Raw genomic sequence first — 27,937 nt, forward strand, 5'->3', positions numbered from 1 at the left:
TCATAAGAGTATAAGAACACACAGAAAGGAGCAGGAGTAGACCAAGTGACCCCCTTAAGCTTGCTCCACCATTCAGTAAGATCAGTAAGCCTCATTTTCTTTCCTTTTCCCAATACCCTTGATTCCCTAAAGTCTACTACCTCTCAAAGCAATCTCAGTCTATAATAAACTTAATGACACAGCTACCACAGAATTCCCAAGATTCACAACTCCGAGACTGAAGAAACTTCTCTAAATCTCAGTCCTAAATGGCCATCTCCTCACCCTGAGACTGGGATCCCAGTTCTAGACTCTGGCCAGATGAAATGGAGAAAAGCTTACAAATGGGGAAGAGAACGGATTAAGTGATGCAGAAGACGGTGCAAGATAGAAGTAGGGACGGATAATGGGACGAGTAAAGATGGAACCAGAGAAAATGTGAATGATTGGAAGATAATAAGGAAATCTGGCATGAAAAGAGGGCTGAGGAATGGGAAAAGAAAGGTTACTCGACCCCGGGGTACAGTCCACCCACTGATTGTGAATCCCCATCCAAGCACCACCTCAATCACCAGTTACATTAAAAATCTCGAGGGCTGGAGGAGGTAAAGACTATGTGAATTTATGACTGAATCCCTTGGCTAAAAGCTGGAGAGTGTTCCAAATTAATAGCTTTTCATTTATTTTCTTTTGCCTTTTCTCATTTCCATTTTTTTTGTCCTAAATATGTTTCCCTTATTCCTCCAGCTCTCTAATTGGGGTCTTGTAAGCCTGGCGTTTCCATAGGAGGGGCCTGCGGAATTAAATTAAACTTAATTAACTTTAACAAACTGCTGAGCTGCAGCCTCCCGGTAACCACAAACACTGGAAAATCAATCTCTCTTCCATTGGGAACACTGCTGTTCCCCTGGGATGTCTCCACTGCAATGGAGATGTAAAATAGAAGAAAAGTGCCGACACAAGAGGCTGTGGATGCCGGAATCTGGAGCAACAAACAATCTGCTGGAGGAACTCAGCGGGCCGAGCAGCATCTGTGGGGGGGAAAGGAATCGTTGACATTTCAGGTGAAAATCTTGCATCAGGACTGAGGGTAGAGAGGGAAGATAGCCTGTATGAAGAGGAGAGGGAAAGTGGTGAGACAGGGGCCAGTAGGTGATTGGTGGATGGAGGAGGGGTGAAGGATGATGGACAGATTGAGTCAGGTAGGGGAGGGGGCGGTGTGGAGTTGGGAGACTGAGGCAGGTGGATTATAGGTGGAGGAAGACAAGGAAAGGGCTGATGGAGCCTGGTGGGGGAAGGGGAGGGTGGGAGTGGAGACATCCAGGTGAGTGATCAGCAGGAACACGAAGGCGACCAATGCTGGAATCTGGGAAGTAAGGAAGGTGATAATGGGAACCATTCGGGGAGAGGTAAAGTGCAGATGAAACCAGAAGCAGCAACAATGCAGTCATCAACATCATGGAGAAAGAGGCGGGAGTGGTACCAGAGAAGGTTTGGAACAGGGTCTGTTCCGCGTGGTCAATGAAAGGACAGATGTAGCTGGGGCCCATGCCCCTTTCTCCCAATTCCACCCCTCCCCCTCCCCTTCCGGGCTCAATCTGCCCGTCATCCTTCACTCTTCCTCGGTCCACCAATCACCCAATGGCCTCTGTCTCAACGCTCCCCATCTCCTCTTCATACTGGTCATCTTCCCTCTCCACCCTTAATCCTGTTGCAGGGTTTTATTCCATCGCATCGACAATTCCTTCCGCCCCCCCCCACAGATGCTGCTCGACCCACTGAGTTCCTTCACCAGATTGGAAGAACGATGCTATTTTTGTCCATATGCAAATAGGCAGTGTCCCAACAGAGCAGAATCCAGAATCAGCTAAAACACTCCATTGGAGATGCAAGAGAGACTGCAGATGCTGGAAATCTGGAGCAACACACAAATGGATCAGAAAGCATCTATGGAGGGAAATGGACAGTCGATGTTTCAGGTTGAGACCCTTCATCTGGACTGGAGAGAAGAGAGGGGAGAGGAGTGCTCCTGCTCCACCCCTTCCCTTCACCTCTTTATACTGGCTATCTCCCCTCTATCTTTCAGTCCAGATGAAGGGTCTCGACCTGAAACGTCGACTGTCCATTTCCCTCCATAGATGCTGCCTGACCCGCTGAGTTTCTCCAGCATTTTGTGTGTAAAACACTCTATAGTCCTGTCAGTGAAAACTCTGTCACCAACAGATTTTTTTTGGAAAAGGGGTGTTTTTGTATGTTCTATTAATCTCATCTTTTTCCTTTTGTGAACACTTACTTTATCTGGGATGTGATCTCTTAAGAGCCTTCTGTTGTCCAGCACTGCAGTAAAGTGACCATTCTTCCCGCATGAAACTAGACAATGTGGCTCTAGTCTAAAGGGATGTATGAGTATAGTGTTACAAAGGCTTCAAAGCAAGCGACTTGGACAGTCCACCACTGAAATGAATGACTCCCACCCAAAACCAAACAGATTCACAAACTTGTTGGTGGTCAGGAGCAGTAAGTTGTCTGCAGGAGGCTGCAGCATCTGGAAATGTTGTCCAGTGATCACTAAGGGGAAGGCAGGGAGCCTGTGGAGTGATCGAGGAAAGAGAACCTGGGCTGAGGTCCAAGGGTAAACAGGACAGTTGAGCCCGATCTTATCCCAGGCCAACATCCAGACAATTTTCAACAGGGATCAGTCAATAATGACCAAGAGCAGGTACCCTAGCTGATTTTCTGTTGTCTGGTCTAATGACAGAAAGTGAGGTGAGATGCCTTTCTATAATCAGTTGATTGGGAGTCCAAACTATGGGGCCAGGTGACCAGCATTGGAGAAGTTAGCTCTCTGGGCAAGAAGGGGGAGTGTGTGACAGTTGACACCAAACATATACACATACAAACAAAGAAGTTAGGAGCAAGAGAAGGTGATTTGGCCCCTTGAGCCCGTTCCACTAGTTAGTAAGAACATGGCCAACTGGATTGTAATCTTGACTCCACATTCCCACCTACCCATGGTAACCTTTCAGCCCCTTGTTAAACACAAAGTTATCTCCCTCTGCCTTCAAAATATTCAAAGATTCTGCTTCTGCTAATCTCTGAAGGAGAGAATTCCAAAGACTCATCACCCTCTGAGTGAAAAAAAATTGCTTTATCTCTAAAATAAGCTACCTCTTACTTTTAAACAGTGACTCCTGGTTCCAGATTCACCCAAAAGAGAAAACATGTACCAGTGCACCCAAGTTCCTCTGCATCTCGGAGCTCTACTGTCTCTCACTATTTAAATAATATACTCTTTTTAAAATTTTTCCTGCCAAAATAGGTATTTTCATGGTGTCCCACATTACACTCCATTTGCCAAACCTTTTGTCCACTCATTTATCCCTCTGTGGCCTCCTAATGTCCTTCTTCACAATTTACTTTCCTGCATATCTTTCTATCATCAACAAATTTAGCAACCATACATTCAGTGCCTTCATCCAAGTCATTTATCTAAATTGCAAAAAGTCCAGTGCCTATCCCTGTGGCACACCGCTTATTACATCTTGCCAACCAGAAAAACACTCTTTTTCCCATTAACCAGCTAGCCTTCTACCATGCCAATTTGTTGCTTAGTACACGATGGGATTTTACTTTTTACAACAACGTTTGATGCAGCACCTCATAAAATGCCTTCTTGAAATCTAGGTGTAGTACATGCACCAGCTCCCATTTCAGGAGCAGAGAAATGAAGCCAGGACTTTCTTTGTAACCTTGGATAATCCGGGAGGAGTGAGCTGTTTTGGTAGAGGAGGGCAGGGCCCTTAATTGTTTCTTGTGGTCATTCAATAACAAATACAGAATGTTGGGAGGGGTATGAAGATGTGGGGCATGCGAATGGTGAGGGCTACAATTTCAAGGAGAGATGGAATAGTCTGACGATGCATCTGAAGGCAAGGTTGGCCTTGAAAATGGTTGGGAAAGTCAAGGTAAAGGGATGGCAAAGACGAGTGGAAATTGGAAGCGAGTGAATTGAAATTGGAGTTTAAAGCAACTGAAGAAAAGAAGTAACTCAGTGCAAAGGTGGTAGAGGGAAGGGAATGATAGAACCTGGCTGGGGAAGATTCGAAAGGTGCAATGAGAAAGGTAGGGGCGATGAGATGGCTGCAGGAAACAGGAAGAGTCAAAGCAGTCAGAAGAGAGAGAAGGGTGTAGTTTACTGATAAGAGGCTGAACATCTCCATGAAGGTTTGGGGAAGTGCAGGAAGGTGTAACCAGACAGGGGTGGGCGTTGCTCCAGAATCATCCTGCACTCTGAACCAACTCTTCACAAAGTCTTTGTTAATCTAGCTACATCCCAAGGACCATGGCCAATTTGATCTTACCATTAAAAAAAACACTGTCCATTGTAGCTGGAGGTTCAGGTAAGTAGTTTGAGAGGGCTTGGCATCCTTCTGCCACTCCTCCAGCTTTACTTTGGCTGTATCTATGGTACTTTGGGCTTCTGTGTTCTCCCCATTCAAGGACTCAAGGTTCTCAATGCCATCCCAAATACTCCTCCATTTTAAGCAACCATGGGCCAGAGATTTCCCTGAGTTGGAGGAGATGTAATACCTTTTTCAAGGAGGCTTTGAGAATTCACTTGAATCTTTTTCCCTGAAAATCTCTTGCCATTGACGGGGTTCAGAATACATTACAGTGTCTGTTTGAGAGTCTGGTGCTGAGCTGCAAACAATATGGCCTGCCTGATAATATGACCTGACTCAGTGCTAAGGTATAAAAAAACAAACTGCTGGGGTAACTCAGCAGGTTGAGCAGCATCTGTGGGGTGGCGGGGGTGGGGGGAAGGAATTGTCAACATTTTGGGTTGAGACCCTGCATCAGGACTTTTGCTTCAGGTTCCAGCATTTGCAGTCTCTTGTGCAGCACAGTAGTGTAGTGGTCAGTGTAATGCTACTACAGCGCCAGTGACCTGGGTTCAATTCCCACCGCTGTCTGTAAGGAGTTTGTACATTCTCCCTGTGTGGGTTTCCTCCGGGTGCTCCGGTTTCCTCCCACATTCCAAAGACGTACAGGTTAGGAGCTGTGGGCATGCTATGTTGGCGCCGGAAGAGTGGCGACACTTGCGGGCTACCCCCAGCACGTTCTCAGTTAAGCAAAAATATGGATTTCACTGTGTGTTTCGATGTACATCTAACTAATATCTATCTATCTATCTATCTATCTATCTATCTATCTATCTATCTATCTATCTATCTATCTATCTATCTATCTATCTATCTATCTATCTAATCTATCTAATCTATCTATCTATTTTAAGATGCCAGTCTGGGAGAGGACACTAACATTGGTTAGCTTGTCCTGCCAGTGGATTTAAAGATATTGTGGAGACCACAGCTGGTTGTATCCATCCAGTGCTTCAAGGTGTTTCCTGTAGGTAGTCCATGAATCAGAAGCATAAAGAAGGACAGGCATCACTGCTGCACAGTAGACAGGTTTAAGGTCTTTATCTTCAAACACTTTTCCTTTGCCAAGGGCTGTCCTGGCACACTGAAGTTAATGGTGATTTTCATCAGTTCTGTATTTACTGAGAGGTGGGTTTTGTACAGTCCATGTCTTCCAGGATCTTGTCTTGGACCTTTACAGTCATAGTGTTATGTGGCATGGTAGAGGCAGGTTGGTAAAGGACTTTGTTTTGTAGATATTGAGGGTAAGACACATTCTCCCACATGCTTCAGTGCATGAGTCAACAATGACTTGGAGCTTGGCTTCTGAACATGCACTTCTGAAGGCATTGTCTGCATATGGAAGCTCTTTTACCAAAGTTGGGTCAACCTCAGTTCTGGCAGCTCAGTGACAGCAGTTGGGATAACCTTGATGTAGATTGAGCAGTTTTCCATTTGTCATGTGGATTTGGTCCATTCTAGAGGGCAGGTTGATGGAAGTGAGATGAATGCTGTGGCAAGAAAAATGTTGGGAAGATGATGGAGCTTTGCTTGACACCACTCTGGACCTAGATTGCAGTGTTTGAGGACACATTGGTTAAGATTACATCTGCATACTGTCGTGATGCAGATGGAGGTGAATTTCTGCAGGCAACCAAATTTGAGGAGGATTCCCAGGGTCCTGTTTGATTGAAATAGTTGAAAGCTTTTGTGAAGTAAAAAAGTGGCATTTATAATGGTTGTTGTTGCTTTCTGCATTTGTCTTGGGCATGAAGATCATGTCAATTGTGCCCTCACCTGAACAGAATCCGCACTGTGATTTGGGGAGTAGCTCTTCGGTAAATCAGAGACTGTGGTTGAGGAGTGCCCTGATGATAACTTTCCCTGTGCAGTCAGTGGGGAGATCCTCCTGTAGTTGCTGCAATAGGACTTACTTCCTTTCTTGAAGATGGTCATGACCTGGAATGCCTGACATCCCTGGGCTGGTCCTCCTCCTCCCAGACACTGGCAATGAGGCTGTGAATTGATGTCTAAAGTTCCTTTCTGCCAAACATTAGAATTTCAGCAGGGCTACCATCTGCTCCAAACGCCTTGTTGTTTTTCAGTTGGCATATGGCCTTCGATTTCGTGCCAGGTGAGTCTGGCCCAGATAGCTCCCTGTGGAATAGAGTCAAGGGCGCCCATGTCAAGGACAGAGTCAAGGTTGAGGAGACCTTCGACATGCTCCATCCAGCAGGTGCTGACTGCCTTGCTGTCCTTAATATGTTTATTCTGCTCCTGACTTTCAGCAGGCTGGGTCCCTAATTGCTTGGACTACAGATGGCCTTGACAATGCTGAAGAATCCATGCAATTCATTGGTTACCAGTGGAATGCCTGGCCTCCTGCTCTTTCTCCACCCACCACTTGTCCTTTAGGTCAACGATTTTCTGTTGGGCCTCAGACTTTGATGCCTATTGTGCTGTTTCTTTTCCCTCAAAGGATGTCAGAACCTCCAGTCCGGAAAGCCTTGAGTTTGCAGTTAATTAATTCCTGCATCTCCTGATCATTCTCATCAAACCAGCTCTGGTGTTTTTGGTCCAGAGACCAAGCGACTCCTCACAGGTGCTAATTATAGGTGGAGTTATCCAATCATCCCTACTCTGTCTGGGAATAGTGATGTCACTAATTTGCAGCCTTAGAGTTCAGACAAACCTTAGGTGTTCGGGTTTACCAGCGAACACCTTTCAGAACCACAATCAACCTGGCACAAAACCTGTAGTATAAACATGGGAAATAAATGAAAGAAAAACATTGGAGACTAGATGACTGCTGGTGTGTTCCTTTGTTATGTAAAAACACTCCAAGCTGAATGCTGCTTCTCTGCTGAGAACATGTATACAGACCCTGGCGTTAGTAAAGCCACTAATTAAAAATGCATCAGTATAATTAGGTGCCATTATCACAATAAGCAACCTAACGATTTATTACATTAAACAGTATGAGTAATGTAATGCAAACGTTGTGAGTTACAGTTTTACTCAGTGTCTTCAACTCTGTGCAATCAGTCTGTTCCAGTTTAACAATGAACTGTCCTCAATTGGATTACCTCAGTACCCAATAGTGTAATAAGCAGCGCCATTTTAACAGTTCCAATCCCATGCTGACAGTCGCCCCGCTGAAAGGCATCCCTCTCAGACGGTAGACAAATCAAATTAAGCATTGTCAATTTTATACTGAAAGTTTCTTCTCAAAATGATTGTCTGAATGGAAGTGGAAAGTTATCCCTCAGAATATCTGATCCCACGGAAAGAATTTCCTAACACAGTGTCCAATCCCACAATGAGTGAGGACTCCCCTTCATATGGACACTCCAATCTCATACAGGGGATACCATATCATGTACACAGTCCTATCCCACAATGAGAGAGGGGTAGTCGGATTCCACATTGACTCTCTCTGCATATGCAGGGAGTCTTTTGCCACAGAGAAGGTCTTCGCCTGTACGTATAACTCATTCCTACAGTGAGAGTCATCTGTCATGCAGAGAGTCCAATCCCTGTTGAAAGACCTTCTCATAAACACATTGCAATCCCACAATCAGGATCCCCTCTCGTACAGACATAGTCCAATCCTACATCAAGAGTCTCCTTATATATTGTCCGTCCAATAACATTGAGGCAGTTCACTCTTATATAGACACTGATCCCAGAGTGACAGAGTCCCTTCTCATAGGGAAAGTTCAATCCCACATTGAAGGTCCCCTCTCACACCATCAGTCCAATACTACATTGAGGGTCCCCTTATATACTGACAGTCCAATAACACTGTTGGGGGGGGGGGGGGGTTCCATCTCATACAAACATTATCCCAGGGTGACAATCCTGTGGTCCAAGAGGGTCCACTTTGTCCAATTCCACAGTGAGATTACCCTCTCATACATTCTCTGATTTCACATTCTCAAACAGAGAGTCTGGTCAGTCAGTGAAGGTGCCCTTTCACACCAGGCATTTGTTTCCACAATGCAAGTTTCCTCTCTTTCAGGCTGTCCAATCCGACATTGAAGGTCTCTCTCTTAAAGGCAGTCTAATCCCATGAGAGGAACCACACCTACATATCTGTGTGATTGGACTGTTTTTACAATAGAGATCACCATTATGAAATTGACAATCGTTCCTGCATTAATGGTCTCAGAAGAGACTCACTGCACAAATCTTGCAATTGCACATGACCCTAATCCAGTCATTGCCTCACACCCATCACCTACCAGCCAATCCAGTATTCCAGTGACATGTATCAATATGTGATAAAACGTAAGGGCTGCAAACAACGACCAAGAAAGGCAATGTCTGTTTTGGCAGTGATTCTCCTCTCCCATCCTCTAGTAAGAATCCCCTGTCTCTCTGCCTCTTCTGTTCTCTACTGGCAGCTGAATTTCAAACCAAAAGTCAGATCTTATACATGGTCTGATCACGCACTGATAATCCCTCCCATGTTGACAGTCCCAACTTCCACAGTGAAAACTCAGACCCATGTTGAGCATCCTTCTCATATAGGTGGTATGATCACAAATGAAAATTCCTTTCACACAGATAGTCCAATACTGCAGTGAGAGTTTGTCACACAGATCGACTGATCAGACAGACAGACCGATCACATAGACAGGCCAATCACACAATGTAGTGTCTCTCTCATACAGACAGGCCAATGATTGATCTTACAGTGAAGGGCCTCTCTCCACAGACAATCTGATCGCAGAGTTTAGGTCCCACCTCATTCAGGTAGTCCAATCAGACAGTGAGAGTCTTCCTGATAACTCACAGACCTCAGCAATGGAACACTACGGACCACCTCTTGGACCTGTCACTGTTACTTACCATGGACTTGTCTCTGATAGTTTTTTTGCACTAAGGTCTTGTTTTTGCAGACTTTTTTCCCCACAGTCTGATATAATTTATGTATAGTTTATATTCTGCGTGCTGTCTCTACCTACATACCTATGATGCTGCTGCAAGCAAGTTTTTCTTTGTCCCTGTACCTCACCGTATTTGTGAACATGACAATAAACTCGACTTGACTTGATATGGACACTACAATCTCCCCCAAAAATTGCAGTTTCACATTGTTCCAACACCCTCCTAGCCAATGAAGTTGTAACAAAGGGTAGTCATTGTGCTGTAGGCTATGTGGCAGCCAATTTGTGTGCAGCAAGATCCCATAAGCAGTCCTGTGATAATGACCTGATAGTTTTAGTAATATTAAGTGAGAAATAAATATTGGCCAGTACACATGCCCTTCACAATACAGTCTGAGATCTGAGGAAGCTGTTTCCACAGCTTCGTTTTGTTCTCCACTTTCACTGACACAATCTTTTCCATAGGCTGCAAATCTTGCTCACTATGTCTCCAGACTACCTGGCAAGTACACAGGAATTGAGTCTAACTATGTTATCTTGTCTATGTGCCAACCACACATTTGTCTTCCTACGATTCAATCGATCACAGGTCTACAACTAAAGTACACTTCAAATGATAAATACATTGGGTGATGTACACACAACCAATTTCATTACTTCCTGCGACACCCCTCCACAATTTGATTGTAATACCTTTATCCTGTTTGTTTGTGGTAAGTCAATTGGTCAATTTAGTGAAACAGTCGGTTGTCATGAAGGAAATATCATTCTATTTGGTGTAGGACTATTATCAGACAAAAGTGCTTTGATGTAGGAGTTTTGGGCTGATCAGTATTTTGAAGGACTGCAGCAATAATTCGAGCATTTGGTGATAAATCCAGATGCGGTGGAGCCAAAATTGCTGCTCTTCTATGGATCTGTAAGTCCTTTTGACAACTAAAACACAGGGTTTCAGAGCAAGAAACAGATCCTTCAGCATCTCCTTCAGCTCACAGCCTGTTTTAAAAGTTCATTGAAAGGACCCTTGGTTCTTCATGATGTGCTGGGGTACGAAGCCTGGTCAATTCTTATGCGTGGAAATACAAAACTGCTTTTGCAGTACATTCCCTTGACCCCTTTAATGCTTATTTATTTGGAGTTAAATGTGTTCTAGCTGTAGGTTTGTCCACAGAGTCATCCAGTGGACAATACTCCATCAGTACTGCACTGGAATGCCTAATTAAATTGTTAGTTCAAGTTCACTGTTGTCAGAGGCAAACATATACAGGGTATAAATGACATGAAAATTAGCTTTTTGCAGCAGCAGCATAGTACTATACAAAGACAAACAGAGGTTAACAGGAACAAATAACATAAATTATATATAACCTACAAGTGTGAAAAATAAACATAATGACACTAGTGCAAGATTGAGAGAGAGGAAAAGAAAAAATACAGTCCGAGGTAGTCTTAAGGTTTTTCAGGTGGGTTCAAGAACCTGATGGCAGTGGGGAAGAAGCTGTTGCTGAACTTTGAAGTGTGGGTCTTCAGGCTCCTGCACCTCCTGGGTGATGGCAGCACCAGGAAGGGGGCATGGCCCGGATGGTGGGGGTCACTGATGATGGATGCTGCCTTCCAAGGCATTCATGGTTTTGATTTGATGGTATATTGAACAGAACAAAAAATGTGTACTTATTGTATTTCCTCTGTATATTATTATGAATAAAATATATTTTTGATATTAAAAAAATGTTGCATTAAAGGCTCTGAAGCAGGACTTAAATCCACAAACTTCTGACACAGGTGCAAGAGTGCCACAGTAGCACACATATAATATGGATAGTCCATTCCCAAAGTGGAAGATCCTCTCATACAGACAGTGTATTTAGAGTGAGCGTCCCCTCTTGTACAAACAGTTCAATTCCAGAGAGTTCCTGTCACACAAATGATCTAATCCCACGTAGGGAATTCCCCTCACAGCAATAGTTGTTCCCAACTCATGAACTGACAAAAATACAAATAAATGCCAGAAAAATGAGCACAATAAAAATTCTTCAAATAGTAGGCGATTACTAGGAATGAGTTCAAGGCTGTAATCTATTCTTGCTGTTCTTACAATGGTTATGGATCATTCCTACGGCCCAGGACCTCCACTGAACCTTTGATTAGATTCCTACTGTGCAATAACTCACAGCTATCCATTATTTTATATGCAATTATGATGAGGCATTTACAGAGTGGTGCTATCAGTCTCCTGTGGATTACTGTTGAAATACAGTTTACAGCAGACAGAGTTTAAAATGGCTTTTAAACCTTGCTAAAATTAGCCCTCATTGCATCCATGGTAAAAACTAATAATTTCCAGCTGTCTGATATTGTACAGTTTAAGCATTTCTCGGTGTTAACTGCTATATATTAGTACTGCATAGAGTGAAAGCTAACAATTCCATCACATCTGGTACTTTTGGCTTCTGTGCATCTGTAGCACACATACAGTAAAGAAGGATGATTCACTTTCTTCTTGTCCTCTATGCCTTGTAAATGCATCAGAATTAACTTGTATATTTAGACAGCTCACAGTAGATAAACGAAAATGATCAATTCTCACACAGCTTGATTGTGTCTCAGTGTCAACCCTTGTCATTGTACCATGCACTAGGTATCAGGGAACACTCCATTTACATCTGAAACTGTGCACATTGGAGAATAAGGAGAAACTCATGCCTATTTAATAGGGTGTCCTCATCTTCCTCAGTTCTGTTTCAGCTACTGTGTGTATCAATGGATGAATAATTAACGCAAGATTTGCCAACTGGCTCCTGCATGTGCTCAACTACTTCTGAGAGATGGCTTTAACCATTTCAGAGGATTACATATTTGTTGTAGGACAACAGCATTAGCCTGCACTGGTGGAATATCATCAGCTTGGCATGGAAATAAGGGCAGTTTTATTATTTCACCACAGTGCCCATCCCACAAGGTTGCCTTGTTCATTGTCTCTGTAAAGAAACAACCAATGAATACTTTTGAAGCATAGACGCTGAAGTTATGGAAGAAATGAAGTGACAATTTATGATAGGCCACTCACCCCCTCCATTTTGCTCTGCCATTTAAATGACTAATCTTATTGTAATGACCATTCCACCTTCCCAACTACCCCAGTAATCATTCATCCTCTTGTGTTTTAAGAATCTATCTACTGCTGCATTAAAAATGTTCAAAGATTCTGCTTTCACTCCCGTTTGAAACATCCAATGATACTCTGAGAGGAAAAATATTGCCTCATCTCTGTCTGAAAGAGGAACCACTTATTTTTAAACAGTGACCCCTGGTTGCAGATTCTCCCTCAAGAGGAAACATCTTCTACAACCACCCTGTCAAGACCCTTTGGAAATGTTCCAATTTGTGCAAAGCAAACTGATGTAAACAGCAATGTGATAATGACCTGATAATCAGATTATTGGAGGAACTCAAGGGGTCAGGCAGCATCTGTAGAAGTAAATGGACAGTTGAAATTTTGGATCAAGACCTTTCATCTGGACTGAAAGAGTAGATGGGAGATAGCCAGTATCGAAAGGTGAGGGGAAGGTTAAGGGTGATGAGAGGTCGGATTATTGACCTGAGTATTGAGCATTGACCAGGATACTTGGGACAATTCCGTTGTTCTTTGAAGTTGTGACATGTGATATATTATCTGCACCTGAGAGAGCAGGAAGGTTCTCAGTTTAACGTTGCATCTAAAAACAATGTCCCCTCAGAGCTGTAACTTATTGTCTGCCCAGATTTTTATGCTAAATTTCTGGACAGAGACCATAGAGAACCCAAAATCTTTCAGCAGAACCAAAAGTGCTGCCAACTGTGTCAAGGGCCAGCACTTCATTGGTTGGCTTCACAACTGGCATCACTTGAAACTGCCACTCCCACATTCTTGCCTGCAGTTATTGCTCAGTCAAGGAGACAGAACAGCAGGAGAGAAAAACAGTGGTGCCACTGAAGAATCTCTCAAAACATTCGTTTGAATCTTGCATTCAGATTTGCACCATCTCATTCCCAGCACGAGATGATGAGTGCTGACATAAGCAGCAAACTGAACAGGTACAACTCCGAGAAAGATATACTTAGTTCGTCAAGCCCCTGACAAGAACCAGGGGATTACCGCCTACCTGGGTCAGCTCCTTTTTTCAACAGATTTTGGCTGCCACTGTGACAGTGAAACAAACAAACTCATAGTACTGCAATAAAATTACCCAAATATCTGCAGCACTGCTGTGCTTTCAAATCTAAAACCAACACTTGAAATGTTACAGGCAGTTGAAGCACTTTGATGTATTTAATTTATTTTGCCCTTTATTCTTTATTTCATTTAAAAAATGTGATGTATAATGTATAAAAATGAAAGCAATAGTATATAAATAATAGACATTGATATTATAATATTACAATATTGCATTATTATAAAAAATTAGAATGACTGTTGCTGAAATATATCGCTTATGAAAGGTTAATGTGATGTTTAATGTGAATACTGTAAGATGATATTAGTTTTGATACACAGAAATTACCAATGCAAGTCCATTCTACCTCTAACACTGCAGACATTGGATTTCCTAAAATGGAATATATGGTCAAAAACTAAAATGATTCCACTCATAAGTTTTAATTCATAAATTGCTTGTAGGACAGGTATCTTCCCTTGCCTACCTTTGTTTCCAAAAGGCTGATAATTGAATTAGTGTAGGTTGCCCAAACGTCCTGAACCGAGATTTAATAAATGACTAGAAACCAGAATTCTGTGGTGATATACCTTTCTTAATGCTGAGAGACTGTAGTAAGATAAGATTTCTTTATTAGTCACAGGTACATGGAAACACACAGTGAAATGCATCTTGTGCGTAGAGCGTTCTGGGGGCAGCCCGCAAGTGTCGCCATGCTTCCGGCGCCAACATAGCATGCCCACAACTTCCTAACCTGTACATCTTTGGAATGTGGGAGGAAACCGGAGCACCTGGAGGAAACCCACGCAGGCACGGGGAGAACATACAAACTCCTTACAGACAGTGGTGGGAATTGAACCCGGGTCACTGGCGCTGTAATAGCATTACGCTAACCGCTATACTACTGTGCCTGCCCATAACATAATAGCTGACTCTATGAAAGCCTTCTCTTTCTGTCGACCACTAGACACCACGAGCTGTATCCCCTGTACTCATGACCATGTTGAGTGATCCAATGAAGCTTCACTTAGTAACTGAGCAATTCATTCTTCCCTGACTTCAGCCTCTAACTTGGTGGTCCCTCTGCCAATATCTGCTGGTGACTGACTAGGTCACCATTCCATGACTGCAGTGCCTTTGCAGCTGAGAGATCTTACTTCTGAGACAAACCCCTTGTAGCTATTAATATCTGTAATTGCAGATTTCCCCTTGATTTAACACTATATTTTGCACTCCACCCTCCCTGACCTAAGCAGACAGGACTTCAGCTCTTGCATCCCTCTTCAATGGTATCGATGTCAGCTCTTTGATACAATTTTAATACATTATAAAGTCACAATTTTGACTTACACTCCAGGTGGTCAAACACAGTTTTAGTGTTACAATGGCAATCAATGCTTACAATGGGGTTTCAGGTGAGAAGTCGATTTCAATAGAATTTACGCATTTTCAAAATAGGTTACACCTAAGTTGAGAAAAGCAAGCTGCAAGATTTTTCTACATCTGTGCTCCTTTGTTGAAATGAGCTTACTGCATATTGACACAAAATGCCACATGTAAACAGACTACTCCTTTGACACACAGCAGGGTTTTGATCATACTAGCTCCTTGTTTGTTTGGATAGATGAAGTGCTCTTTGAATGGTTTCTAATTCAAAAGCTTCAGACTATTAGCATTTCCAAAGGATTTGGGTAAAGGACCTGGACACTTGGAGCGTATTTATATCCGTATTGTGAATTTCAAGGACTTATGGATGGTCAAATAAACAGATTATAGCAACCATATTGTAATAGCTGACACGACAAGAGTCTCCCCTTTCTTTCTACTCGTATTCACGATGAGCTGAACTCTGTGTACCCACAACCATGTCAGGGGTCAATCTTTCCGTGAATCAATGAGGACTGGCCTGGTAACGGACCAATTCATTATTCCCTGGCTGCAGCCTCTGCCAATATCTGCTGCTGACTGACCAGCTCACCCATCCCTGTCTTCAGAGAAGAAATGTCATGGCTAAACTTGACAAACATGGGTCTCTCTCTGTCTCTCGTCACAGCTTATGCATTTAAATAACCCTTTGGTTCTCTCATCGATACAATTTATTACCTCTTCAAAAAATTCATTCAAATTGTCCAGGCAGGATCTGATTAGTCCTTGCCTTTCCAAGTGATCATTAAGCCTCTCTTTCTGCATTTTTTTTTCCAGAATCTTCCCTACCACTGTTGTTAGGCTCACACATTTACAGTTGCCAGGCTTTTCCCTGCTGCCTTTCTTGAAAAGGGGGATCATGTTAGCTGTCCTCCAGTCATCTGGTACCTCACTTGTGTCCAGCGAAGATTTAAAAATCTCAACCCGAGCACCAGCAATCTCTTTCCTGGCCTCCCGTAGCAGTCTGAGTTAAATCCCATTGGATCCAGCCAAGGCATTGAGTACCTCCTCTTTACCGAACTTGTTCCCTCCTGTTTTCTTAAACACATTCAATTTTAGTTGGCCTTTAATGAAGCTCCCGGGTGTTCAGACAGCATTCAGTACAGCAATGAATTTTGGTAAGCAGCTTTATATTACAGTCTGCAGTAAGTAGGTGCATCACATTTCTTTTCCCATTGCTAACAAACTCTGGGATGTATTCTCATACCCCTCACTGGTCAAATCTTCAAAAAAACTCAAGAAAATTTGTGATGCATGATTTCCCATGCACAAACCCATACTGACTATCCCTAATTAGTCCTTGCCTCTCCAAATGCAGATAAATCCTGTTCCTCAGAATCCCTTCCAATAACTTTCCCACCACTGATGCTAGGCTCACCGGCCTGTAGTTCCCTCGCTTATCCCTAGTACTATTGTTAGATAAAGGCACTACACTAGCAACCCTCCAGGTCTTCCGGTACCTCACCTGTGTCATTGAAGATACAAAAATTTCTGCTGAGACCCCAGCAATTTCCTCCCTTGTATACATAACATCCTAGGATACACCCGGTCAGGCCCAGGGGATTTAATACACTTTTATACAGTTCCAGACCTTCATCTCCTTCTTCATAATGTTGATATGCTCGAGGGAATCACTGTTTCCTCCCCTGAACTCACTAGCTTCCATGTCCTTCTCCACGGTGAAACAGACAAGAAGTATACAGGTGCTTCACAGCTCCAGTGACCTGGGTCAATCCTGATCTTGAGTGCTGCCTATGTGAAATTTACTGCTTGGGTTTTCTCTGGGTGCTCCAGTTTCCTCCCACATTCCAAAAACAAGTTGGTAGATTAATTTTGAACTGTAAGTTATCACTTAGTGCAGGTTAATGACAAAAGGAATCACAGGGGAATTGATGGGCAAGGTTGAGAGAGAATAAGTTGCAGGGCTACAGGGAAATAAGGAGGTGGGAATGGGATAAATGGAATTGCCTCCTGAGAGCTGGCATGGATCCAGTGGGCCAAATGGCCTTCTTCTGTGGTGTTACAAGATAAAATTTCTCTCTCTGATCCTGAATAATTTGTCTTCAGTAGTGGTCTCAGCATCTTCCCTCTACAAATCTCAATAAATCCAGAGCTTGACATGATGTCACACTTTCACTATATTCACCTCTGTGACCATTTCTTCAGCCGGAAGTTGAAAACTTTGCACCTTCTCTCTCATCTTCAGAATTCCCAATCCACTCCTTCCAGCATTTAACCCTCTCCAACTCTATTCATCACAACCACCTGGTTTGATGTTGACTGACTCAATTCTAGTCCATCCTCCTCCCACCCTGACCACTCTGCCCTTGGCTCCAAAGAAGCCCAAAGTAAGCTCAAGGAATAGCATCTGATCTTCCGACTAGGCAAGTTTCAACCTTCAGAACTCAACACTGAACAGAACTATTTCAGCTACCTGGCCTTTCAAGGTTGTGCCAGAACTGATTATCAGCCTGTAATGTGAACTCTATTTTTCTCTTTCTGTAGATGCTGCCAACCTGCTGATTATTTCCAGCATCAGCAGTGCTTTCCTTCTTCGGTGTTTAGTGCCACACTGGTTCAGCACTGTTTTCTCTTCCTTCCTCTCTCCTCGCTGGTTTTGTCCATCTCCTTCCATTTACATCACCCTCAGACAGACCTTCTGCGATGAACAAACCTTCTCCAGACTCCTTCAGCTGGACAAACCACTCTTTGTCTCATTCAGTCTGTCTTGGTCCAGCAAGCTGCAAATGGGCCAATTCCCTTTGTCCCTTCCACATCTCCTGCGTCTCTATAACTTTCCTAACATTTCCCAGTTCTGATGAAAGGTCATTGACCCGAAGCTGCGCTGGAGGAGGAAAGTGGCACAGTAGCACAGCAGTTAGTGCAGCTGTTGCACAGCTCCAGTGACCCCAGCTGCTGTCTGTGTGGAGTTTGCAAGTTCTCCTGCATTCACCAGCTTCTTCCCATATCCCAAAGACATGCTGATGAATAGGTTAATTGGATACTGTAAGTTACAGCTAGTGTAAGTGACTGGCAGAAGAACAGTGGGGAGATGATGGGGAGGTGAGAGAGAGTAGGCTACAGGGAAACAAATGGGGGAATGGGACTTATGAATAGCTCTAAGAGCTGCAGAGACTTGATGGGCCAAATGGCCTCCTCTGTCATAGGAAACTATCCTGTCTCCCGAGCTAATCATCTGGCAACCTTTGTTCTGGTAACTGCAGGGGAACACAGGCGGAAAAAAAATTTGAACTGTCTTGACTCAGTTGCTGCTTGGTGCCCTTGTAAGGCTGAAGAAGCAACAAATACGGAGGCTGCTTTACCCTGCATCTGACCTGAACTCAGAGCCTCTCCCGCAGCGCAGGAAAGGTTTAAATTCCAAGACAGCCCTCCGTAATATAAATTTAATAAAAGTCAAAAGGTAACAGCTGACACCCTGATGGAGAAAATACTGTTATTAATATTTCTCAGATGCTGCAGGGGTTAAGACTTATTAATAAATAAGCATCTTCTACAGGTCAGCTTTTAAATTTGCAACACAGCAATGAAAGCAGTGAAATAAATGAAGCTCTACTTAACCCAGAATGACAGTAAAAATACTTCAATGAAATTATTTTCATGTGTCTCTCATTGCTGGTGGTGTTGGGATAAAGTCCCAGAGATGCTCATTTATTCATATGGCCATTTTCATGCTTACACAGCAAATGTCTGGTTGGCTGTGGTGGCTGCAGTAGAGGAGGGTGGATGGTGTTGGAAGCTACTCCATTTAAATCTGATGCCACTGCATTCACTTTTCCAGCATGAGGACTGCAGATCGACCAGGAGTAGCAGATCTTGGGTTTTCTAGTCACTCACCAGGACTCGGGGCTCATCATCACACTTGGAGCTTTACTGGTCGAGATTTGCTCTCCCACTATGAGTTTATTTCCAAAGTGCACTTGTGCGTTCACCAGAAGTATTGGCCCTTTAGGATAATGCCCATTGTTATGTAATTACTGTGTAGGATTGTACAACAGGATTACTGCAATAAACTATGCTTCCGTACAGTTACTGACAGTAACTAAGCCCTTCTTCGCAAACATCACAGTTGGAGTTCAGTGGAATTATGCAAAGTATTAAACATGAACGGTTTAAATGCTTTGATGTTCTGCTTAATCATGGTGAGTATGAGATCTTTTTAAATCTATTGACTGGCAAAAGGCCAGGGTGGAGCTTGAATATTCCCTGATAGCTCAACTGGAGAAGACTTGAGTGTGCAACCAAGCTGCAAGGACTATAGCAAAATGAGAGAAGATCTCACTGAAGGTTATAAAATTCCAACAGGCCTTGACGGTGAAGATACAGGATTGATGCTTCCCTAGGCTGGGATGTCAAGAACCAAGAGTTACAGTCTCAAAATAAGGAGCCAGCCACTCAAATAGATATGAGAAGAAATTTTTTCACCCAGAGAGCAATGAATCTTTGGAATATCTACCCATGAGATTTAGGAAGGCTCAGTCACTGAGCATATTCAAGACAGGGATCAATAGATTTTTTGATGTTAAGGAAAGCAAGAGATATTGGGTTCACGTACAAGAGTGGTGTTGAGGTTAACAATCAGCTGATTGCAATAAATGGTGAAGTAGCAGTAAGGGCTGAATGGCCTTCTTCTATAAGACCATAAGACATAGGAGCAAAATTAGGCCATACGGCCCATCAAGTCAGCTCCACCATTCGATCATGGCTGATTTATTTTTCCCTCTCAACCCCATTCTCCTGCCTTCTCCCTGTAACCTTTGACGCCCTTACAAATCGAGAACCTATGAACTTCCGTCTAAATGTACCCGATGACTTGGCCTCCACAGCTGTCTGTGGCAATGAATTCCACAGATTCACCACCCTCTGGCTAAAGAAATTCCTCCTTGTTGTAAAGAGATGACCTTTCATTCTGAGGATGTGCCTTCTGGTCCTAGACTCTTCTACTACTGGAAACATCCTCTCATGTCCACTCTATCCAGGCCTTTCAGTACTTGGTAGGTTTCAATGAGATCCCCCTCATCCTTCTAAACTCCAGTGAGTACAGGCCCAGAGCAATCAAACGCTCCTCACACTTTAACGCTTTCATCCCTGAGATCATTCTCATAAACCTCCTCTGGACCCCCTCCAACGCCAGCACATCCTTCCTTAGATATGGGCCCCAAAACTGCTCACAATACTCCAAATGTGGTCTGACCAGTGCCTTATAAAGCCTCAGCATTACATCCTTGCTTTTATATTCCAGTCCTCTCGAAATGAATGCTAACATTGCATTTGCCTTCCTTTCTATAGACTCAACCTGCAAGTTAACCTTTAGGGAATCCTGAACTAGAACTCTCAAGTCCCCTTGCACCTCCGATTTCTGAATTTGCTTCTTGTTTAGAAAATAGTCTACGCCTTTATTCCTTCTACCAAATTGCACGACCGTACACTTCCCTACACTGTATTGCATCTGCCACTTCTTTGCCCATTCTCCCAATTTGTCCAAGTCCTTCTACAGACTCCCTACTTCCTCAACACTACCTGCCCCTCCACCTATCTTTGTATTATCTGCAAGCTTGACCACAAAGCCATCAATTCTGTCATCCAGATCATTAACATATAACATGAATAGCAGCGGACCTAACACCAACCCCTGCGGAACACCATGAGTCACCGGCAGCCAACCAGATAAAGCCCCATTTATTCCCACTCTTTGCCTTCTGCCAGTCAGCCAATCTTCTATCCATGCTGGTACCTTTCCTGTAATACTGCGGGCTCCTATCTTGTTTAGCAGCCTCATGTGCGGCACCCTGTCAAAGGCTTTCTGAAAAACCAAGCAAACAACATCCACTGACTCTCCTTTGTCTATCCTGCCTGTTACTTCCTCAAAAAATTCCAACAGATTTGTCAGGCAAGATCTCCCCTTAAGGAAACCATGCTGACTTTGGCCTATTTTATCATGAGCTTCCAAGTACCCTGAAACTTCATCCTTAATAATGGACTCTAACATCTTTCCAACCAACTGAATCCCTGGCCTATAATTTCCTGCCTTTTACCTCCCTCCTTTCTTAAAGAGTGGAGTGACATTTGTGATTTTCAAGTCCTCTGGAACTATTCCTGACTGTAGGTTCTTGAAAGATCACTACTAATGCCTCCACAATCTCTTCAGCTACCTCATTCAGAACCCTGGGGTGTAGTCCATCCAGTCTAGGTGACTAATCCACCTTCAGACCTTTCAGCTCCTCAAGCACCTTCTCCTTAGTAATAGTGACTACACTCACTTCTGCCCCCTGACTCTCTCGAATTTCTAGCATGTTGCTGGTGTCTTCCTCAGTGAAGATTGACGCAAGATACTTGACGCCATTTCTTTGTTCCCCATTACTACTTCTCCAGCATCATTTTCCAGTGGTCCAATGTCCACTCTTGCCTCTCTTTTACTCTTTATATATCTGAAAAAACTTCTGGTATCCCCTTTATATTATTGGCTAGCTTACCTTCATATTTCATCTTTTCTCCCCTTATTGCTTTTTTAGCTGCCTTTTGTTGGTTTTTAAAAGCTTCCCAATCCTCTAGCTTCCCACTAATTTTTGCAATATTGTGTGCCCTCTCTTTTGTTTTTATGCTGTCTTTGACTTCCCTTGTCTGCCACGGTTGCCTCATCCTTCCTTTAGAATGCTTCTTCTTCTTTGGGTTGAACTGATCCTGTGTCTTCTGAATTACTCCCAGAAACTCCTGCCATTGCTGCTCTGCCGTCATCCCTGCTGGGGTCCCCTTCCAATCAATTTGGGCCAGCTCCTCCCTCATGCCTCTGTAGTTACATTTACTTAGCTGTAATACCAATACATCCAATTTTAGCTTCTCCCTCTCAAACTGAAGGGTGAATGCCATCAAATTATGTTCACTGCCTCCTGAGGGTTCCCTTACCTTCAGCTCCCTAATCAAATATGGTTCATTGCATACCACCAAATCCAGAATTGTCTTTTTCCTAGTGGGCTCAACCACAAGCTGCTCGAAAAAGCCATCTCGTAGGCATTCTACAAATTCCTTCCCTTGGGATTCCTTCTTTTGCTTCTATTTATCATGTTATTATGCCCTGGATTCAACCCTAGGTTTCTTCTCAGATAACTGGACTCAACTGAGATGGCAGTATGGGCATTGAACTTGACCTCAGCAATTCTGAGCTACAGAAGGGTAGACCAGTCCTTTTGGCTCCTTTCTCTCCAGTAGTTTCTGATGTAAAGCGTGAAACCAAGGGAGAATGTTCAGTTAAGATATACACTTAGGGTTTAAGAGCACCCTAACACTGATAGTCTCAAATAAGCTCTTGAGTGTGATAACACATGTTATTCTTTTTGAAACCTGTCCCATCAGAGCTGCTTTAGAGAGAGGGCAACAAATGGGGGGACGGCAAGAAGGCAGAGTCTGAGAGTGATATCACTGACTAATTGCTCATATGCCAGTTATTAAAGCTGGCATAGATATCTTTAATCAGCAGCATGAGTATTTTCAAGCAGGAATATTTTCTCTCTGACTGCCACCCACTCATCTTTAGAATGGCTTGGCATAACTTGGGGCATGAGTTCACAGGCATGGTCTGTCTCACCCATCGTCTTTCCTCTGTGACCTTGGCAGAACTTTCTCCGAACCTCTGAGAATCCCCTATCCATCCTTATCCCACAATTGGTCCATCTTTGATCTTCTGATTATCCTCCTTCAGATCACCTGATATTTTCAATTCCTTTTCATTCATTTTTCACATCCTGGACATCAAGGCCAGTATTTATTGCCCATGTCTCAACACCCTTGAGAAGGTGGTGGTGAGCCACCTTCTTGAACTGCTGCCGTCCTTCCTGTGAAGGTACCCCCACATTGCTGTCAGTGAGAGGGTTTCAGGGTTGGCCAATGAATGACCAGTGACATATTTCGAGTCAGAATGGCGTGGAAGGAGAACCTGCAGGTTGTGGTGTTCTCATGCGCCTGAAGTTCTTGACCTTCTTGGTGATACAGGTCACAGTTTTGGGAGGCGCTGTTGGAGTACTGTAGGTGAGTAACTGCTGTACGTCTTGTCGATGGTACACACTGCAGCCAATGTGCGCCAGTGGTGGCGGGAATGAACGTGTAGAGTGGTGGATGAATGCCAGTCAAGAGGGCTGCTTTGTCCTGGATGGTGTCAAACTACTTTGGTATTGTTAGAGCTGCATTCATGCAGGCAAGTGGAGAGTATTCCACTGCACTTCTGATTTGTGTTTTGTAAATGTGGAGGTTTGGAAAATTTAAGGAGGTGAGTCACTCACTGGAAGATACCCAGTAGTCATGGTATTTATGTTGCTGATGCTGCTGTGCTTCAGGTCAATGGTGTACTTGCAGGCAGTGTGTGTGTTCCCTTTAATTATCAACTCCTCCAATGTTTGAGGTTTCAGGGCTTGGAGCACTTAATCCTAACTTCCTCATTGACCTACTGTATGTCTGTCTGTCCTATAGATTATGCAATGCAGCTCCTGGCCTCTTATTCAGCATTTTGCAAACCAAGTAAAACATTCTCTTCCACTTAACTGGCCTGATACCAGTTTGATTGACACCCAGCTTGAGCACAAATTATGATTGTTTGCAAAGTATGATTGGATTAACTCACATGGTTTGTTTAGGTTGACTGGTAATGTGTATTCAGGTTATCTAGGGAAGGATGTGCCGGCATTGGAGAGGGTCCAGAGGAGGATAACAAGAATGATCCTGGGAATGAAAGGGTTAATGTATGAAGAGCGTTTGATTGCTCTGGGCCTGTCTGTGTTTAGAAGGATGAGGGGGATCTCATTGAAACCTACCAAATATTGAAAGGCCTGGATAGAGTGGACGTGGAGAGAATGTTTCCAGCAGTGGGAGAGTCAAGGACCACAGGGCACAACCTCAGAATAAAAGGATGTCCCTTTAGAATAGAGATTAGGAGGAATTTCTTTAGCCAGAGGGTGGTGAATCTGTGGAATTCATTGCCACAGACGGCTGTGGAGGCCAAGTCATTGCGTATATTTAAGGTTGATAGGTTCTCGATTAGTAAGGGCATCAAAGGTTATGGAGAGAAGGCAGCAGAATGGGGTTGAGAGGGAAAAATAAATCAGCCATGATTGAATGGTGGAGCAGACTCGATGGGCCAAATGGCCTTATTGACCTAATGTCTTATGGTCTTAATTCCTGAAATATCTTTGTAGAGACTGGTATCGTACATTAACGTTGATTTGTTTATTCACAATGATCTGCAATCCAAATATATTAATCTAGTACACTTTTGACTAGCCACAATCTGGATTAATTAATTGAACTGGGCAGCTCCATCCTGGCCCTGGCCCTGACCCTCGTGTAACTCCATCCCAGACTCTTGTATTGCTCTGAACTTGTTCCTGTATAACTTAAACCACCTCTTGTGCAAATCCATCCCTGCTCCTGTGTAATTTCTGCCCCTGGACAGTTCCATCCCTGTGCGGTTAGATTCTTGACTTTGTCTAGCCTCATCCCAGTCCTCTCCTGGTCTCTGTGCTATCCCATTCCTGACTCCCATGTAGTCTTATCCTAGGGTATCTATTTTTTGACGAATGACACGGGGTTGAATTTTCTTTCATTCGACCTGAAGTACACAGTTCCCAGAAAGAGTGAGGAGGAAATGGGTTGTGGAGGCCAACTGTGATAGGTTGGAGGTTCTCTGGGGATTTCCCAAAGTGATGATTCTGGGCTGAGAGCATAGTAATGCAGGCAAGAGCCAGGAATGGGTGAACATGTGATGGTACAGTCTGGAGATGAGGATGCATCCCAGCAGAATCTCCAAGAAAGAAAAATATTTACTTTTGCCCTCCAACAACCATATAGGATTCAGGGCCTCTCGGTTTTATATCCTGGCTGCTGATAATGTCCTGAAGCAAATGGATAGGAGCACAGTTACAGGCCTTTCAAGTCAATGGGTAAATGGGTGCTGCCACTCCTGTCAGTAAGGTAGCCATCAACCAAGTGGATGACCAGCCAATGGAAGAGGACAAGATGTGTGAGTAAACTTTCCCCTTGTAAGGGTACTTCATCTTCAATGTGCTATGAAGAAGAGTCATAGAGTCATTATAGCACAGAAAAAAAGCAATCTGGCCCATCAAGGCCAAATTAAGTCTCTGTAGAGCAATCCAGTTTCCTCTATCTATATTGCCCTGCAAGATTATATTCATTGATCTTTTCTGCTTTTACCACCTCACAGAGTGCAGGTTTCAGATCATTACCACTTACTAAGTACCTAGCAGGGAATCAGGCAGAAAGGTGGACATCAACCAACACAGACAAGGGATTGGCCTGTCCTCACAACCTTCAGTGTTGTTCAACTCTGCAAAGGGGCCATGTTTGCTCCATTATTGGAAGTGCCCATTGTAAAGTAATCAAATGATCCAAAAGGGGAAGCAAGTGATGTGGTTTGCTGGTGCTCCTCTTCACAATATAACACACTGCCAACAACGAAGGATCTCCGTCATGGAAAGTCAACCTTGTTGATTTTTCAAGAGATACTGCCTGCTCTGTGTGTGCAGCATTTCCTGTTTTTATTTCACATTTCCAGCATCTGCAGTTTTTTTTTGATTTTCACACTGCCATCGAAGACTCGTGTCAGACCTAGAAAACATCAACAATGAAAAGTCCCAATTGGGCCCTTGATTTAGAACAAATTGTAACGGTTTATATATTTTGTTTATCGAAGCTTAATTTCCTTGTGGGCCTAGTGAGATGGCTGTTGAAGGTTGAATTTGACCTGATGATAAATGTGATGTTAGAGTTCTCCTGCCACAGCTACGGTTAACAGACGATCATGCAGGCAGGTGATCTGATGAAGCAATAACTAGGTTGGTCCTTAGTAATTCCAGTTTTCTGGTTCATATCAGTAACCAATCAAGATGTTGTGAATTTTTCACTGACTTTTAGTCTTGATTGTACAGCCTGCTGTCCCACTGAATTGGGTTCCATGTTCAGAGCACAGTTGTTTAATTGACCAGTTAACATGAATATTAGAAAGGGTCCATGCTGCTTGATTTTCCATTTCAATTGATTTTAACTTTGAAACATGTGCTGCACATGTAAAGCAAAAATAGCCAAAACCTGAAAGCATGCACCACCAGGCTCAAGGACAGCTTCTATCCCGCTGTTATAAGACCATTGAACGGACCTCTTGTACAAAGAAATTGACTCTTGACTTCACAATCTATCTCATTACGACCTTGCACCTTACTGTCTGTCTGCACTGCACTTTCTCTGTAACTGTAATACTATAGTCTCATTCTGTTATTGCTTTTCCCTTGTACTACCTTGATGTACTGACGTGATGAAATGATCTGTATGGATGGCATGCAAAACAAAGTTTTTCACCGTACCTCAGCACATGTGACAATAATAAACCAATTACTGATTATATTCAGCAACAGCACTCAGAGCAAGACCATCCACGCAAGTATCTAAAATATTGAATCCCTAGTCATTTTGCTTGAAGATCGTAAGATTTGTGTATGGTTGAGTGCAGAGGTAGACGTTGACCATTCACATCTGGGTCCTGAGCTGGGAATGAAAGCTGCCTGCTTTTCATGCTCTTCTGTGAAATGTTAACCTTTCCATCCAACTGGTAATCAGCACAAAATTGTCATTTTTAGTCAGAAAGGCCATCAGGCACAGGAAGCATGAATGTGTCCCACCAGTGTAGTGTGGGGAGCTCACTGAATTTGTACCTGAGGGACATTGTTGGAGATCATAATCTTCAGCTATGCTTTCTGTGACTTGTGTTATGTTCAAAGTGTTACATAGTCCCACCACATACCTTATCTCATTTTGATAATCACAACATTCTTTTTTTCAGTGTATGGAATACAATGTGACTTACTGAATTCAGTCTTCTGCTTGGAGTATTTGTTTCCACAGGCAACAACTCCCAAATGGTATCCTGCCCCAAGTGTTGACCAGACCTGAGTTGGCATAGCAGGATACTCTCGGGGGTGCAACAAGGACGCTGATCCATTGCATCCCACAAAGTTTGCTGAAAAATGGCACAACATATAGAGTCACATAATGATATAATAGTCAAGAGTGATCTGGAATGACTCTAAAGCAGCTCCCTTATCCCACATATGTGCATTATCTTTGCAGATCACACCATGAGGAAACTCCATAGCCAGCATTCCCAGTGGACGTGTTACACTGACAGGGAGCACAGCAGCAATTGGTGCTAAAATGTCCTAACCAGCTGAAGTACATCCTTGTGGGAAGGAGAAGGAGTGGGGATGGGGGAAGAGCGGTGAAATTCTCCGTTGGGTCACAGACTGAACTGAGGACTGAACCGTATTTTAATTTGGTGGATCATGCTTAATTTTTTTCCTCTATCTTCTTTTTCTAAAACAGTATTCCTGAAGTCCGGATTTTGGATAATGGGCCTTTCGAGTGTCACGTCGGCATCTATGACAGGACAAACCGCAAAAAGTTTCTAGAAGCATATGGCCGTGCCTTTCTCAATGTCATGGGTAAGTTAACAAGCACAGAGGTGACCTTCAGTTCTGTAATGCATGGGAAGAGAGTTTGAGAATGGTGACATATCAGAAGATCTTCAGTAGTATATAGATGCACATGTTTGTACATGGCTATTTCCACTGATACCACAATGTAAGAAAGCACGGGTTGTAAAATTAAAGTTGGAGCCAATCTACCTATTCAGATGGCGGGATCAGTGGATCTGTGAAGTGAGAAAGCAGTGGCCCTGGTGCCTTTTAGGTTTGGCTTCTTTGTGAGTGACATTTCTCTACTAACAGAACAAAGGGCAATTTTTCTCCCTAATTCAGGAACTGTCTTCATGATCACATTCAGAATTCATACTTCATCCAACAGTGTTGTTATTTATGGAGAATCTATGTCCCCTCTGGATCATTGTTTTCCATTTATGCCAAAATAATAGTAGGCATATTGAAAAAGATGGATTAGAGTCAGTAATATGCATTTTTGTCATCTCACTCTCCTCTCTCACTCACTTTTTAAGGTA

At 43.3% G+C, this 27,937-nt stretch overlaps 1 protein-coding gene across 1 annotated transcript in view; it reads left to right on the top strand.

Moving 5' to 3' along the window:
- igsf21a (immunoglobin superfamily, member 21a) overlaps positions 1–27,937 on the top strand; it is a 265,795-nt gene that overhangs the window by 102,735 nt on the left and 135,123 nt on the right. The window contains exon 4 of the mRNA XM_052039435.1: positions 27,307–27,425. Within this exon, the coding sequence (XP_051895395.1) occupies positions 27,307–27,425 (119 nt within the window). The remainder of the gene's footprint in view (positions 1–27,306; positions 27,426–27,937) is intronic.

This window comes from Pristis pectinata, chromosome 26 (assembly GCF_009764475.1).
Source record: "Pristis pectinata isolate sPriPec2 chromosome 26, sPriPec2.1.pri, whole genome shotgun sequence".
Taxonomy (NCBI): Eukaryota; Metazoa; Chordata; class Chondrichthyes; order Rhinopristiformes; family Pristidae; genus Pristis; species Pristis pectinata.